The sequence below is a fragment of the Lolium rigidum genome, chromosome 1, assembly GCF_022539505.1.
Source record: "Lolium rigidum isolate FL_2022 chromosome 1, APGP_CSIRO_Lrig_0.1, whole genome shotgun sequence".
Taxonomy (NCBI): Eukaryota; Viridiplantae; Streptophyta; class Magnoliopsida; order Poales; family Poaceae; genus Lolium; species Lolium rigidum.
This window is the reverse complement of record NC_061508.1, coordinates 263,508,211-263,522,698: the sequence shown is the minus strand read 5'-3', so window position 1 is coordinate 263,522,698 and position 14,488 is coordinate 263,508,211. Positions and strand designations below refer to the sequence as shown.

The 14,488-nt window shown below is 44.5% G+C and overlaps 1 protein-coding gene across 1 annotated transcript; it reads right to left on the bottom strand.

The window, feature by feature from the left end:
• Positions 1 to 4,181: 4,181 nt before the first annotated feature.
• Positions 4,182 to 8,515, bottom strand: LOC124683604 (dentin sialophosphoprotein-like). The gene is made up of 2 exons (XM_047218090.1): positions 8,467 to 8,515; positions 4,182 to 5,812 (listed from the first exon to the last, which is right to left on the bottom strand). The coding sequence occupies exon 2, from the start codon at positions 5,799 to 5,801 to the stop codon at positions 4,464 to 4,466; it is 1,338 nt and encodes a 445-aa protein (XP_047074046.1). The 5' UTR covers positions 5,802 to 5,812; positions 8,467 to 8,515; the 3' UTR covers positions 4,182 to 4,463.
• Positions 8,516 to 14,488: the final 5,973 nt, after the last annotated feature.

Below are 14,488 nucleotides of genomic sequence, written 5' to 3'. Positions count from 1 at the left end.
TCGAGCAGTCTCTCGTCTGCCATGTCGTCTTGTCACTTTTCTGGCTTGAGTCGTCTTGTCACTCTTTCTCTCTGCTCAAGGCGACGTGGTGAATGGAGTATAGACAGTGCACGGGCTACACAAGCTAGCGTTGGGTCGAGGTGCTACTGGTAGTTCGAGGTGCTACTGGTAGTTGTGGCAATAAACACTTTCGATCTGGGATGTGCCCTTCTATCACAATATATCACAAGCTGAGGAGTGGGAACTGGGGAGAGACCTCGCCTCTTGGTTCGCTCGGAGAAGGAGAAGCGAACACCGTCGCCCGTCGGGGAGGAGAGGACATAACCCTGCTCGGAGAAGTGAGCACCATTGAGGAGGTGGAGGAGCACTCAGGTCTTCTGTCGGCCTACATGTGAAACGGTAAATCTTTGATTTTGTCCAACTTCTCCTTCTCCATCTGGCATTCTGGCCGGATGCGCTCGGTCTGCTAACAATGAAACAACTTCGCAGCTCCGGCTCGGCCAACCAGTTCGAAGCAATGTCCGACAGGGCTGATGACGAGGGGAACACGGATATGGTAGTGGCTGGCGGCGAGGACCCCATCGTCGCCCTCCCGGACGACGTCCGAAGGTACCTCATGTCGTTCTTGCCTTCCCGGGATGCTGTGCGGACCTGCGTCCTCGCCAAGAGCTGGCGCACGTTCTGGAAGTCCGTGCCCGCCCTGCGCATCAGCGACCCTGAGAGCTTCGAGGGTGCGCATGGCTTGAGCACGTTTGTGGACGAGCTGATTCGCCTCCGCGACCCAGTGCCTCTGAATGTCTGTGACATCAGTTCTGCTGTTCACTACGATCCCGATCCTAGCTGCGACTTCGATCGGAGGGACGGCGAATTCCGGCGCATGGAACCGTGGCTCAAGCACGCTGTATCCAATCGAGTCCAAGTGCTACGAGTTCGTTTTGTTTGCTGGGTAACCAACATGACTCTCGTCTCCTCACACTTGAAGAGGGTAGAGTTCTACGACGTAAAGTTTGAGGGACGCTGTCTGGATTTTTCGAGCTGTCAGGTGCTAGAGGTGTTGGAGTTAAATAACTGTCAGATCTTCGCGAATATCTCATCCAAATCATTACGACATCTAAAGATTGATGGCTCAGTTTTGCGCGGCTTTTATGCGCGCATACGCATTTTTGCCCCAAATCTTACTAGTTTTCAACTAGTTGCATTCAGCGGTTTGGCTCCTTTCCTTGAGAGCATGCCATCACTGGTAACCGCATCCGTTAAGCTTGGAGGAGCATACATAGGAGAGTGCATGGACTGTTGTAGCTGTGGTAATCGATCATGTGAGGGATGCACTGTTCAAACTGGAAACAATGACAGTTCTGTGGTTCTCAAAAGCTTGTCAGGTGCTATGAATTTGGAGTTGACAACAGAAGATAACATGGTATGCTCTGACTTTTGCTTCTCATGTTTCTGTTTGCTATATGCTATGTCCCATTTATGGTTATATCCATAAATATAAGCATATCAAACTACCTCCCTGTGAGCATTTCATATTTTCACCGATTCGTATGTTTGAATCTTAATGTTTGTAGCATTACATCACCTATGGTTGGCTTGATGCATATCACATACCAGTACTTGACACTTTAATCACATATACTACCTCTGTTCCAAACTATAAGATATATTGGTAGGCTAAAATAGCCTTGCAAAACGTCTTATATTATAGGACAGGGGTAATACTATTGAAAGCGTATGGGATATACTAGATCTTAATCTCAGCTACACTTCTGAGTAGTTTCTGAAGTCCAGCATATGATATAAATCTCTATATATGCCTACGTTTAATTACTGTCAAAATATAAACCTGCAGAAAGTTTCCAATGAGTACTTCTGTTTCTCAAAAACATCATGCATGTTAGACCTTCTATTGTTCGTTAACCATCTTCACTTTGTCCAGTGTATTTACGCCTTGTTAAGTTAAACCATGAATTCTTCTTTAACCTTCTTCATTTTGTCCAGATTGTTTACAGAAATTATTTGAAATGCTACCCGTTTTTTGGCAAGCTAAAAACGCTCCTGCTCAATCAGTGGTGTATGGTTGATAACTTCACTGTACTGGTTTACTTTCTTCACCACTCACCAATTCTAGAGGTGCTTACGCTGCAGCTTCATTTTGAAACTCGGGAGGTATATATTCTCCAAGTATGATAGTTTATATCTTTGAAGTTGCCGTGTACCTTCTGTTGACTTCAGTAAAATATTTTTGTTTGCTATAGGAACAGCTTGTCACCGAAACAGATGAAAGCTACAATTCAAGTGTACCATCAATTATATCAAATCATCTCAAGGTAGTCAAAATCATATGTGACACAAAGGAAGATGCAAGGCTTCACCATATTTTAACGATCCTCTGTACTCATGGAGTACCTTCTGAGCAAATTGACATCCAGTAAACTCGGTTTGCCTGTAAGTAACCATTACCTATCTTTATGGTTATTATCTTTTGGTAGTCACTATTCAGCATGTAAATGCAATAACATAATTTCATAAAAAAGCTAAAATACAACAATGCAGCATTTGATATTGTATCTTTTTGCACTACTTTTACATTCTTCTAGCCAACCATAACACATAGAGTCCCTGGTACCCAGTCTCTACTCTAACAGGTGCCCAATAGCAACCTTGCTGAGCCCATCTGCTGGGTCAATAACTACAGGTGCTTGGTCGCCACAGCAGCATGCCCATGGCGACAACATAGACAGGGCGGAGAGCATATCACTGCAACCGAAAGTATTAAGTAGGAACTTATTGCTTGGTTAACAAAACTAGCAGGTCTGTGTAAGTCCAGCCAGTACTGGTGGTAGAACTTCAGCAGGGTTCTATTCCTGTCTTCGTAAAGGGACAGTTTAACACTAACAAAGTTGTTCTTTCGTTATTTGAAGATCAAATAAATGGTCAAATTTTTGCCTTTTAAATTACCTCTGAAACCTTCTGTTCAGTTTCGTGTTATTAGCAAATTCTTCCAACATTCCAATAGCTAGATCAAGTTGCATTTTGGTTAGACACTCCCAAGTTATTCTCTCACAGTATTCCCCGTGTTTCTTCTAAGTCTGACAGTCTCATGTACTCACATTATCCTTTTTTGTTTATGCAGGTTTTCGTTTCGAGCTGGACGCGTTCAGTTGAGCTGGTCTACCTTGTCCCTGGTTATTCGAACTTTTATGTCTCTGGATGTAGTACCATCCAGTGTGCCTATTCATATGAACTCGTATGTATCTTGCTGCGTGGCTTGTTGCCTGGATGCAGTTGAAGTGTCTCTGTAGTCTGCTAGTGCACTTTTGGTTCGTCTGAACCTGTCTACTGTTGTTTCAGATTGTGCTACTACGTACCGTTTTATTGTCTGGACCTCTTTCTTAGCTTCCATGTGGACTTATAATCAAGTCTTAGTTATACTTGGATGATGTGTGAGTTTGTCTATACATTTGCTATGCATTCTAGCGATTTAGAGATTGAACAAGTTCAGAATTTATGCACAGCCAAAGTTTAAGTTTGAATTCTATAAACATTGAGAATATTACTTGATTCTACTCAGCATAATGAATCAGATCTGGACTTGTAAATTCGGTTATATATGAGAGATACGGCTATCAGGAAAATTGCATAGATAACGTATAAAACCATGCATGCACGAGAACAAGAAAATCTGAGAGACCTCCGCAATTTAGAATTGTGGAACAGTGGGTTCTTGTAGAATTGGGGTTCAAGACTTCAAGTACTTACAAGGGTCCCATGAACATTTTCTTATACAAAATTTTAAGGTGAAACAGATAATCTTTTGTCAAAGAATATACAAGGAGCACTAGGTCACAAAATGAACAGTTAGACTTGATGTTGTACAGCTCAGTTAGCAATTATTTGGTCGTTTTAGAAGAAAAAAAATCCAAAAAAAATAGTGGCACTGCTAACAAGAACATGAGCAATAACTACAAACTTATGGAAAGACAGAGAAATGGCCCGAATCCTGATTTTCCTGCTTAAGATGCAATCTTGTAACATACACAATACCTTTTCATAAGTCGACCAAGTATGGAAGGAACACAAAAAGGACATGGGGAAAACAGCAGCAGCATAGTAGCAATAGCAAAGAAGCAGGCAAGCAGTTAACTGTTCGTCTGCTCACAGTTATATTAAGAGACAGAGGTCGCAAGCATGGTATCTAAGAAAATGAAGAGATTAACTTGCAGAGATTAAAATCACATGGTTGAAGTAACAACTTGACAAGAAACACACAACATGCAAATTGTCTTTCAGAGCATGGATCGCGTAGTCTGTACAATTGGCACGGTTCTGCATCAGCAAATATCAACTAAAGATGTAACCCCAACCTGAACTATCAATCCTCCTATGTGCAGTAGTAGCTCCTCTTCGTGTCCATGAACAATCCCGTATACTGAACAATGTCCATATGCTTTTCGTGCTATCACTCACTGGGTCTCCGTCTTTCCAGTTTGCTCAGGGCCACTGTCACTTGAGCCGGTCGACCCAGAACTGGCGTCAACACTCTGATGCTCACTGTGTTCATTGTTGGTTGATGTGTTGGTTTCAATTTTGATATCTTCCTGATCACCATTGCTCGATGCTTTTGTAGCTCCATCAACCTGGTTCTCCACAGGCTTTATCTCTTCTACAGAACCATTTGTGCCTTCAGCAGCAGATGCCTCTTGGGGGTTCTCTGTCTGCGTACTTGCGGCCTGGTCAGTGCGAACTTCTGTAGCAGCATTGCCTTCCTCAGGGTTTGCTTCTTTGACGCCTGATGCCTCATTAGCTGTACCAGTTTCTGCACCCTTCTCGTCACCACCAGATGCAGTCTCAGCCTTTTCTTCTACGAAGATGCCATCAGATGGATTAGACTCCACAGAATTACCCTTCTCAGCATCACCAGATGCAGTCCCAGATGATGCTTTCGCCCCTTCATGTTCAGATCCAATCTCTACATGAACAGCCTCGCTGCTGCTATCTCCTGGGTTTTCACTTGCACCATTTTGAGGATTCTCAGTGTGTACCGCCGGTATGTTGCCTGTTTCATCTGGAAGCGTCTCGGTGGAATGCTCGTCACTGGTTCCAGCCTTGGTATCATCAGAAAGGGATCCAGAATCAGCTTGAGACTCCACCTCCTCCTTTTTCTCAGCTTGCTCTCCATCTGATCCATTGCTGCTTGCATTGATCTGATCTGAATCACTTTGCTCCTTTTCTTCATGAGTTGTTCCATTTACCTCTTCACCAGCGGTTCCCTCTTGGCCATCCTTGTTTTGAGGCACATCATCTTCAACTGAATGGACTTCGCTTTTAGTCTCACCATCAGATGAGTTGGATTCAGCATCAAGCTTGACTGCTGCTGAGTGGGAGTCAGTACCATGTGCTTCTGCATTACCATCTGCACGGCTGGCTTGTTCTTCTTCAGCTTCTGATCTCTCTGCGTTCCCCGCATCATCATCGTGGGAGTCGGTATTGTCTTTCTCGAACACAGTTTCTCCACTCTTCTCTTCATCTTTATTGCTTATCACATCAATATCCTCTATGGCCTTATCCACATCACCAACACCATAACCACCCACCCTTTCTTTCCTACCCTGGAACATGCTTCTATCATCATGGGAAAGCTGGTTCTCAGTAGCATTGAGGTACTCAGTTTTCTTATCATAAGAATGCTTCACCTGGTACACAAGCCAAACAGCAACACCTAAAAGTAGAGTGACCTTGAGTAGCGTTTTGATTTTTGATCCTCTGTTCCTCTGGTGGCGGCTATTTGAATGATGAAGCATGTTTACAACTGCTGAAAAAGATAAACAAAAATAAAGGTGAGATTGTGAATTGCTGAGCTTAATTTATTCATAATAAACAGCAAATTAACCATCAAATACATATTGACATTCAGTATATGCATTCTGTAACAATATAAAACCTGTCAGAGGTGCTCTCATGCTCCACCTCTGGAGTAGTACACAAATATTAAAAGTACTTTTGGCGAAAGTGGAATGTTACAGAACAATCAGATCGGACATGCTTGTTGAAACCATCATACCGTTCTACAAACTATCCCATATAAGAGAAACCACTTAGAAGTAACCAATTATAATAGAAACCATGTCTATCTTCTTTGTACAAGCATTCTTTTTCCGCCAGCCGCTGACAAACCTAATAGAAACCACTTACAAGTAACCAATTATAATAGAAACCATGTCTATCTTCTTTGTACAAGCATTCTTTTTCCGCCAGCCGCTGACAAACCTAACAGTAAGACCTTAATATGGCCAATGATAGATATTAGAAACCAGATTACCCTAAAATTTTGAAACTGGCAGTCTGACAAGTGACATGCCATATCTTAACCTTGAGATTTTGCAACTGACAAGCGACTTGCAATATCTCCTACCCTAATAACAGTGAGCGTAATCCACCAACAACATTGATGCATGGCAGCATGTCTTAAGTGCTCACAATAGAAAATAAAAAAAAAATATGCAGATTAGGACAGTATAACATTGTCACGTTTTGTAAAGAAATTCACTGTAGCTCATAATGATAACTTCAGACAACAAAACCGAAAGATGGATAAGCTCAAAGGAGGCTACTAGTGAGGCTTTCATACTGCCAATGGAGCATACAAGCACTTCGTAGTAGTTCCTAGGAAATACTCTTCTGTATGTATTTATGGCCATCTCTGATTTTCATTCCAGAAGAGAAATAAAGAGTCTATCCTACATCAACGAACTTGGAAACAAGCCCTAGGCATGATAATAGAACCTAAAAGCTAATGAGTGAATATTTCCGGAAAATCCTAGTAACATCATATTTGGTGACAACTGACAACAGATACTTGGCCAAGGAGTTGAAAACTTAGCAGAGATGTATAGTAGGACGCATTTGCCATATTTGTATCTAGGAGTGTTGAGCCATTTGACAACCTCATATATAGCAGGAAACATATGATGCGCGACTGTTACTATGCACCAAACTCTTAAAACGCGGAAGGCAGCACCATGAAGCCCATTACAGATTTTGGTCCCCTGAGGCCAAATCTGCAGCAGGAGTATATTATCTAGACACATAGGCGGACACTTGGTGGGCCACCGCTAACGTGCCCAATTACAGGCTGACATATTTGTATCTAGGAGTGTTGAGCCATTTGACAACCTCATATATAGCAGAAAACATATGATGTGCGACAGTTACTGTGCACCAAACTCTTAAAACGGGCAAGGCAGCACCATGAAGACCATTATTACAGAATTTGGTCCCCTGAGGCCAAATCTGTGGTCCGCAACAGCACTATAACTCGTGTGCTGTAAGAGGACCAATAAATTGAATGCAGTCCCTCGTTACCCTTTCTTGAGGCAACAACCAATGAACCAATGACAACGCAAAGGAGCACATAACTGGGTACTAAGTATTTCTCTGCTAAGCTATCAAGGACGTAACAAATGGGGATTTCAGGAAACAATTTCTGAATGCTAACCAGAAGTCTGAACTGAAGAGGAACTCGAGAATGAACACATAATGCAATTTGGTACGTTGCTAGAAGTGGTCATAAAAGGCAAATGAGAAGCCTCGTATCATATGCTCCCCCAAGCAAGCATATGGACCAAATAGGCCACTCAAGCAGCAAGGCACACAAGGGTGGGTCAAGAAACCATGGCACGCACACCATTTTCTCTTGTTCACCGGTCTCAGTCGACCATTTCCCTTTCTACGTTCTGCAGAACCGTTTTATGGTGTGTGTAGTTGGTTCCTGGTAGTGTGATGTGATGCAACAAACCAGCACAGTACAGGGTATGTAGTGTATCCAACCATGGCTAGCAGATACTCCCGTTGAAACCACAGCAGAGCCGTGGCTGTTGGGTACGATTTATAGCAGTATGCAGTATGCAGGAATTCGGAGGTGGAATCTGAAAGAGCAAAAACGGCAGAAAACAACACCCCACGTACACAGGAACCTGCTACTTGTACGCATCTAGTTCAACAGGAAGCCAGGAAGGGGCATGTTTTTTTTTCACATCCCTTTTTTTGTTCCTCCCTTTTGCGGCTGGATTTGTACGTAGGCTGCAGAGTGCAGCAACGCAAGAGCACGCACCCATCCATCCATGATCCCGTGCCTGCATTGCGCGAACTCGGATACACACACACATGTCGATGGAACCAAATCTACCGTACAGAAAGGTGGTGCTGCGCCGTGAACCAAGTCATGATGCATAGACGCTTGCCGTCCAACTAAGCGCTACCCATGCCGCTGTGCGTGACGAACCGAAGGGAGCAGCGAGCGACGAGATCGGGCGTCGCTGGAAAAACCAACCGCTCGAACCACACTGCTAGTAGCAGCAGAGCACGCATCGAAGCAAAACGCAAAGAGTAGCGGCACCAGAGGCCGCTGTCGTCGCCGGCGGTGCGGCATTGGAGCGTGGAGAGGGAGGAGGGGGACGGGGGCCTGACCTGGGACGGGTGGCGGAGGGAGGAGCCGCCGGGTGCAGCGCGTCCGAGCGCGACGCAGCGGCGAGAGCAGAGAGAGAGGTGGAGAGGGATGCGAGTGGGGTGGAGGGGTGTTGATGATGGATTGATGAGGTGGTTTGGATCTGGGAATTAGTGGGGCACGGGGCGTGAAGAGTGATCGTGGGAGCCTCCTGCCTGCTGCCGGTTTTCACTTTTCATTTTCGTTTTGTTTTGTTACCATTTCTTTTGGCGTGGTTTGGTGGGCGGTGGCAGTGGTGTGAACGTGCGACCCCCCGGACAGACACGCTCCTCCTCGTGATGCCCCGCCCGCCGTCCTGGGCGAAATGGAATAGTACTGGATGGCTGTTGGGCGCGTGACTGGCTGCGTCGTGGGCCTCGGCGGCGCTGTCTCTGTGAGTTGGCACGTCGATATTGTGGATGATATTCCATTGGTCATTCATTAATGTGTGTCGATCCATCCATCCTGAGTGAGCAGTACTACGCTCGGTTTCTTTGGGTGCATGGAACATGGCACTGCATTGGCGCGCCTTTGGGACCAACTGTACGCGCGGTCTCACATTACTGTAGTGGTTAACGAATCAAACGAGACGTAACTGATATCGTATACTTCCTCCGTCCACAAATAAATGTACATGAGGATAAATTATAAAGTGAAGTAAAAAAAATACATTGGAAACATGCATCTCTCCTACTCCAATGAGCTAAGTGCATGTACAGAACAAGAAGAACATATGCTCCATATTATTGGGTTTGATTTCCGTGCGATGAGAGAGGAGCAATTAAAGTGCATTGGAAACATAGGTGTACACTCTTTTGTGGACAAAGTTTAGACCTAGATGTCCACTTATTTGTGGACGGAGGGAGTACACCCTAAGAGCATCTTTAGTTGCGCCTTCAAATCGTGCCCAAAAATATTTGGGCGCGCCGGACTTCCCGCATCTTCCCGCGCCGCCATCAGCTATAAAAGGTCGCTATCGCCACCACAGCCACCGACAATCCTCGCCTCTGCCTCCATGAAAACAAGCCACACCGCCTACCCAACACCTACGCAATGTTGAGCCTCACCGGCGGTGGCCTGGCACCTCCACCTCAGCCTCGCCCCACCGGCATCCTCGAGTTCGATGAGTATGCCAACGACGACGACGACATGCATCAAGGAGGACATGGAGCCGAACGCAGAGTTCATGGCTGACGCGGAACAACAGGAGGCATCCCACACGGCGTTCGACGAGAAGAAGCAGCATCAGCAGGAGGCAGCGGCTGCAAAGGAGGAGGCGGACGACGACGACCTCGACGCCTGGAGCGACGATGGGCATGACCCGGAGGAGAAGTCGGTGGAGCAGAGAGCCATCCTTGTGTCCTACAAGTCGCTCAAGAAGACATAGGACGACGCCAGTGCCCGTGAGGAGGCCAACGAAGAGTACTGGCGACGCATCGTCAACATCTCCATCCAACGGGAGCCAATAGAGAAGACGGTGTTGGAGATGTACCCTAGAGGCGAATAATAAAGATGTATTTTATTATCATATCTCCAATATTTATAGTAAGTTATATGCCATGCTACAACTGTACTAAGCGGAAACATTACTACACGTGTGGTATGTAACTAAAGCAAAATCCTAGTCAACTAGTCCATTGGTTAACGAATGATTAAGGTTTACTTGTCATGGATATTTATGTCAATTGGATGAATGATGTGATGGATACATACCTAACATAAGTATTGCAATGAGATCTAGTCACAAAGTTCAACACTGCGATAACAACAAAAACGTAGTAACCTACTCCTTAGACCGTGAGATCATATAATCATTGTCAGCAGAAGATGTCTGTAATAACCCAGAACATAGGAACAACGAAGGGTAGATTTAGAAATGGGATGTGCATTTCATCGCAAAACAGGGAAAAATTTCGTGCCTTATTGCAACTAAACCTAAGAGGGATCGAGGTTCTCTCTCATTTTGCACTTAGGGTTAGGCAATGTGAGTTAGAGAAATTTCGACATGATCTCTTTTGTATCTTGTTGATTTGGGGAATGAATTCATTTGACAAGTGATAATACATTGAACAATAAGCAAAAAGCACTATGAATATTGAATTCACAATTCAATTACAACATAAGAATTCAAATGACTTTGAATTTCAAATTGAATATTAAATACAATATTTAATCCGAATATAAACATTATATAACTCAAAAGCTCATAAACAAAAACTTGAGCTTTATTGATACACAACACAAATTACATTGTCTTTACAATATTCTTGATACAAGAATTGATGAATAATAAACAGAAATGAAAAAGGAAAATTACAATATTGTCCTAAACTAAAACCTAGACTAAATGCTTTGAAGAATATCTTCTGGTCATATTCAACTTCAAAACCTGCAAAAAGGAATCAAAAGTGCTAGCCAGAATATTAAGTGTTAGAAATTCAGTTTGGACAGAGTGAAGACATCACAGAAATTCAGTTTGGACAGAGTACACTGTCACTGCACACTTGTGCTTGTCCAAAGCCTGGACAGCACAAGATAGGATCAAGCAGACCAAGACTGAGCACCACGGAGGGCTCAAGTTTCAAGCATATGAGAGCTTGAGTCGGGCAAGTCACAACAAGGCCATGCAAGGGCTTAGTCACAAAGCAAGTCGGGCTTGTGTGTCATGGCCGGAATAGAAGTAGGGCTCATATAAAAGCAGGCACAAACCCTAGAACAATGACCGATCGACCGGATCGAAATTCACCAGGTAAGGGTGAAGTTAGAGCAACACAAAGTTCATCCAGTTCTTGCTCAAGAACAGAACCAACACACACAAACCCTCAGCCACCAGAAATCATGGTGACCTAGAAGATCAACCAGGATCTGGAGGCGAAGGGCTGTGAACAAACCACAAGTCTGCAACAACAAAACATTTCATTCTAGGAGCTGGAACAAGGTATACCAAGTTCCTGGAATAGATCCAATGGATCTAAACCATAAATCATGCATGACACAGTCATGGGATTGAGCATATGCTCAACAGGGTGAATCATCACTTGGTTTTCACCAAGGATCACTGCTAGTCTAAAAAGCCACCAAAATAGAAACCATCCAGATACAGATCTTGTGCACAGAAGCAAGATCTTATGCACAGATAGCACCAGTAGATGTATTGCAATAATTAGCAGCTAGTAAAGACTACAGAGAAAATCCTAGGCACATAACTGATGCGTGCAGTCGACACGTCCGTTGGGAACCCCAAGAGGAAGGTGTGATGCGTACAGTAGCAAGTTTTCCCTCAGAAAGAAACCAAGGTTTATCGAACCAGTAGGAGCCAAGAAGCACGTTGAAGGTTGATGGTGGCGGAGTGTAGTGCGGCGCAACACCGGGGATTCCGGCGCCAACGTGGAACCCGCACAACACAATCACAAAACTTTGCCCCAACGTAACGAGTTGAGGTTGTCAATCTCACCGACTTGTCAGTAAACAAAGGATTAGATGTATAGTGTGGATGATGATGGTTGTTTGCAAAGAACGATGAAAGAACAATTGCAGCAGATTGTATTTCGGATGTAAAGAATAGGACCGGGGTCCACAGATCACTAGTGGTGTCTCTCCCATAAGATAGCGAGATGTTGGGTGAACAAATTACAGTTGGGCAATTGACAAATAAAGAAGGCATAACAATGCACATACATATATCATGATGAGTACTATGAGATTTAATCAGGGCATTACGACAAAGTACATAGACCGCTATCCAGCATGCATCTATGCCTAAAAAGTCCAGCTTCAGGTTATCATCCGAACCCCTTCCAGTATTAAGTTGTAAACAACAGACAATTGCATTACCCGTAATGTAATCAACACAAATATCCTTAGATAAAGCATCGATGTTTATCCCTAGTGGCAACAGCACATCCACAACCTTAGAACTTTTTGTCACTGTCCCGGATTTAATGGAGGCATGAACCCACTATCGAGCATAAATACCCCCTCTTGGAGTCACAAGTATCAACTTGGCCGAGCCTCTACTAGCAACGGAGAGCATGCAAGAACATAAATAACATATATGATATATTGATAATCAACTTGACATAGTATTCAATATTCATCGGATCCCAACAAACACAACATGAAGGATTACAGATAGATGATCTTGATCATGATAGGCAACTCACAAGATCTAACATGATAGCACAATGAGGAGAAGACAACCATCTAGCTATCTGCTATGGACCCATAGTCCAGGGGTGAACTACTCACACATCGATCCGGAGGCGATCATGGCGATGAAGAGACCTCCGGGAGATGATTCCCCTCTCGGCGGGGTGCCGGAGGCGATCTCCCGAATCCCCGAGAGATGGGATTGGCGGCGGCGGCGTCTCCGGAAGGTTTTCCGTATCGTGGCTCTCGGTGCTTGGGGGTTTCGCGACGAAGGCTTTAAGTAGGCGGAAGGGCGAGGTCGGGAGGCGCCACGGGGCCCCACACAACAGGCTGGCGCGGCCGGGGCCCGAGGTCGTGCCGCCTTGTTGTGTCGTCGCCCCGTGGCCCCACTTCGTTTACTCTTCGGACTTCGGAAGCTTCGTGCAAAAATAGGACCACGGGCGTTGATTTCGTCCAATTCCGAGAATATTTCCTTACTAGGATTTACGAAACCAAAAACAGCAGAAAACAGACAATCGGCTCTTCGACATCTCGTCAATAGGTTAGTGCCGGAAAATGCATAATAATGACATATAATGTGTATAAAACATGTGAGTATCATCATAAAAGTAGCATGGAACATAAGAAATTATAGATACGTTTGAGACGTATCAATAACCATCAGTAAAACCCTAGATTTCATCAGGCAAGCATATTGGCATTCATATCTAGTATGATCCCCAAACATGCAAGCAAAGTTGAGTAGCCCACAAGATCCAACCAAACATGTGAGCAACCAATCAGTAGCAAGGCTACTGAGGTCACATCACACTTTGCACCATTTAAAGTAAAGCCAAATACAGAACCTCATTATCCAGAGTTGGATTCAGATTCATTTGCTTGTTAAATAATCATGAACAGCAAATTCATATACAAGCAAGTAATTTAAATCATCACTGCATAAGCAGTTCATCATGAATCAATTTTTCAAGCATGAATATGTAATAGATTCATGCTATTTATTGACAGTAGCACACTGTGAGGCAACACAGCACAAGTCACTACATCATAGCCACTGGATCAAGTCCAGTGAGCTAGGATAAGCAACATCACATGTATACAGTAAGCATAGTGATGCTTGAGCATCAGCATCAACAAGGAAAATGATTCACTTAGCCATAGGATTAATCAATCACCAATCACTGACATTTAATTGATCAAATGGATCAATTGAATCAAGTCAAGCCACACAGATAAGCTAGCCAACAAGAAATGGTTGATCCAATGGATCATTGGCTTACACAGGAAGCACAGAAGCACCTCACAGGCACCACTGGCACTCACAAGTGTCACTGATGCACAGCAATACACCTAAACAAGCAAGTGTAGATTGCCAGTAAGCATAGCAAGCTCATAAGCATGAACAGCATGGCATAGCAAGCTCATAAGCAAGCACAGTATAGCATAGCAAGATCAGAGCATGCTAGGAGCAGTAGGCAATCAACAAATGGCATGTACAGCAAGCAAAGCAACACTGGCCAGTACCAGAAATTGGTAGATTGGCCATAGCTTGCAGAAAATGGAAGCACATGTAGCTTAGGCAGCAATTGCAAGGCTTTGTGTGATCACAGGATCACCAGAGAGCAGTAGAACAGGAGGAAGAAGAAGCACAGTAGCTTGGGAGGCGCACAGGCATGGAGAAGAGGAGAAGGAGAAGATCACTTACATGCGCCTGGTGGCAGATGCTATGGCATGGCGAGGCAGTGCTCGCGCGGCCATAGCAGCTGCAAGACCCAGGGTAGGCGCCGGCGTTACGCCGACGAGCACGAGCACCACCACAGCAACACGACACGGAGACGACGGCACAGGTACTGCGAG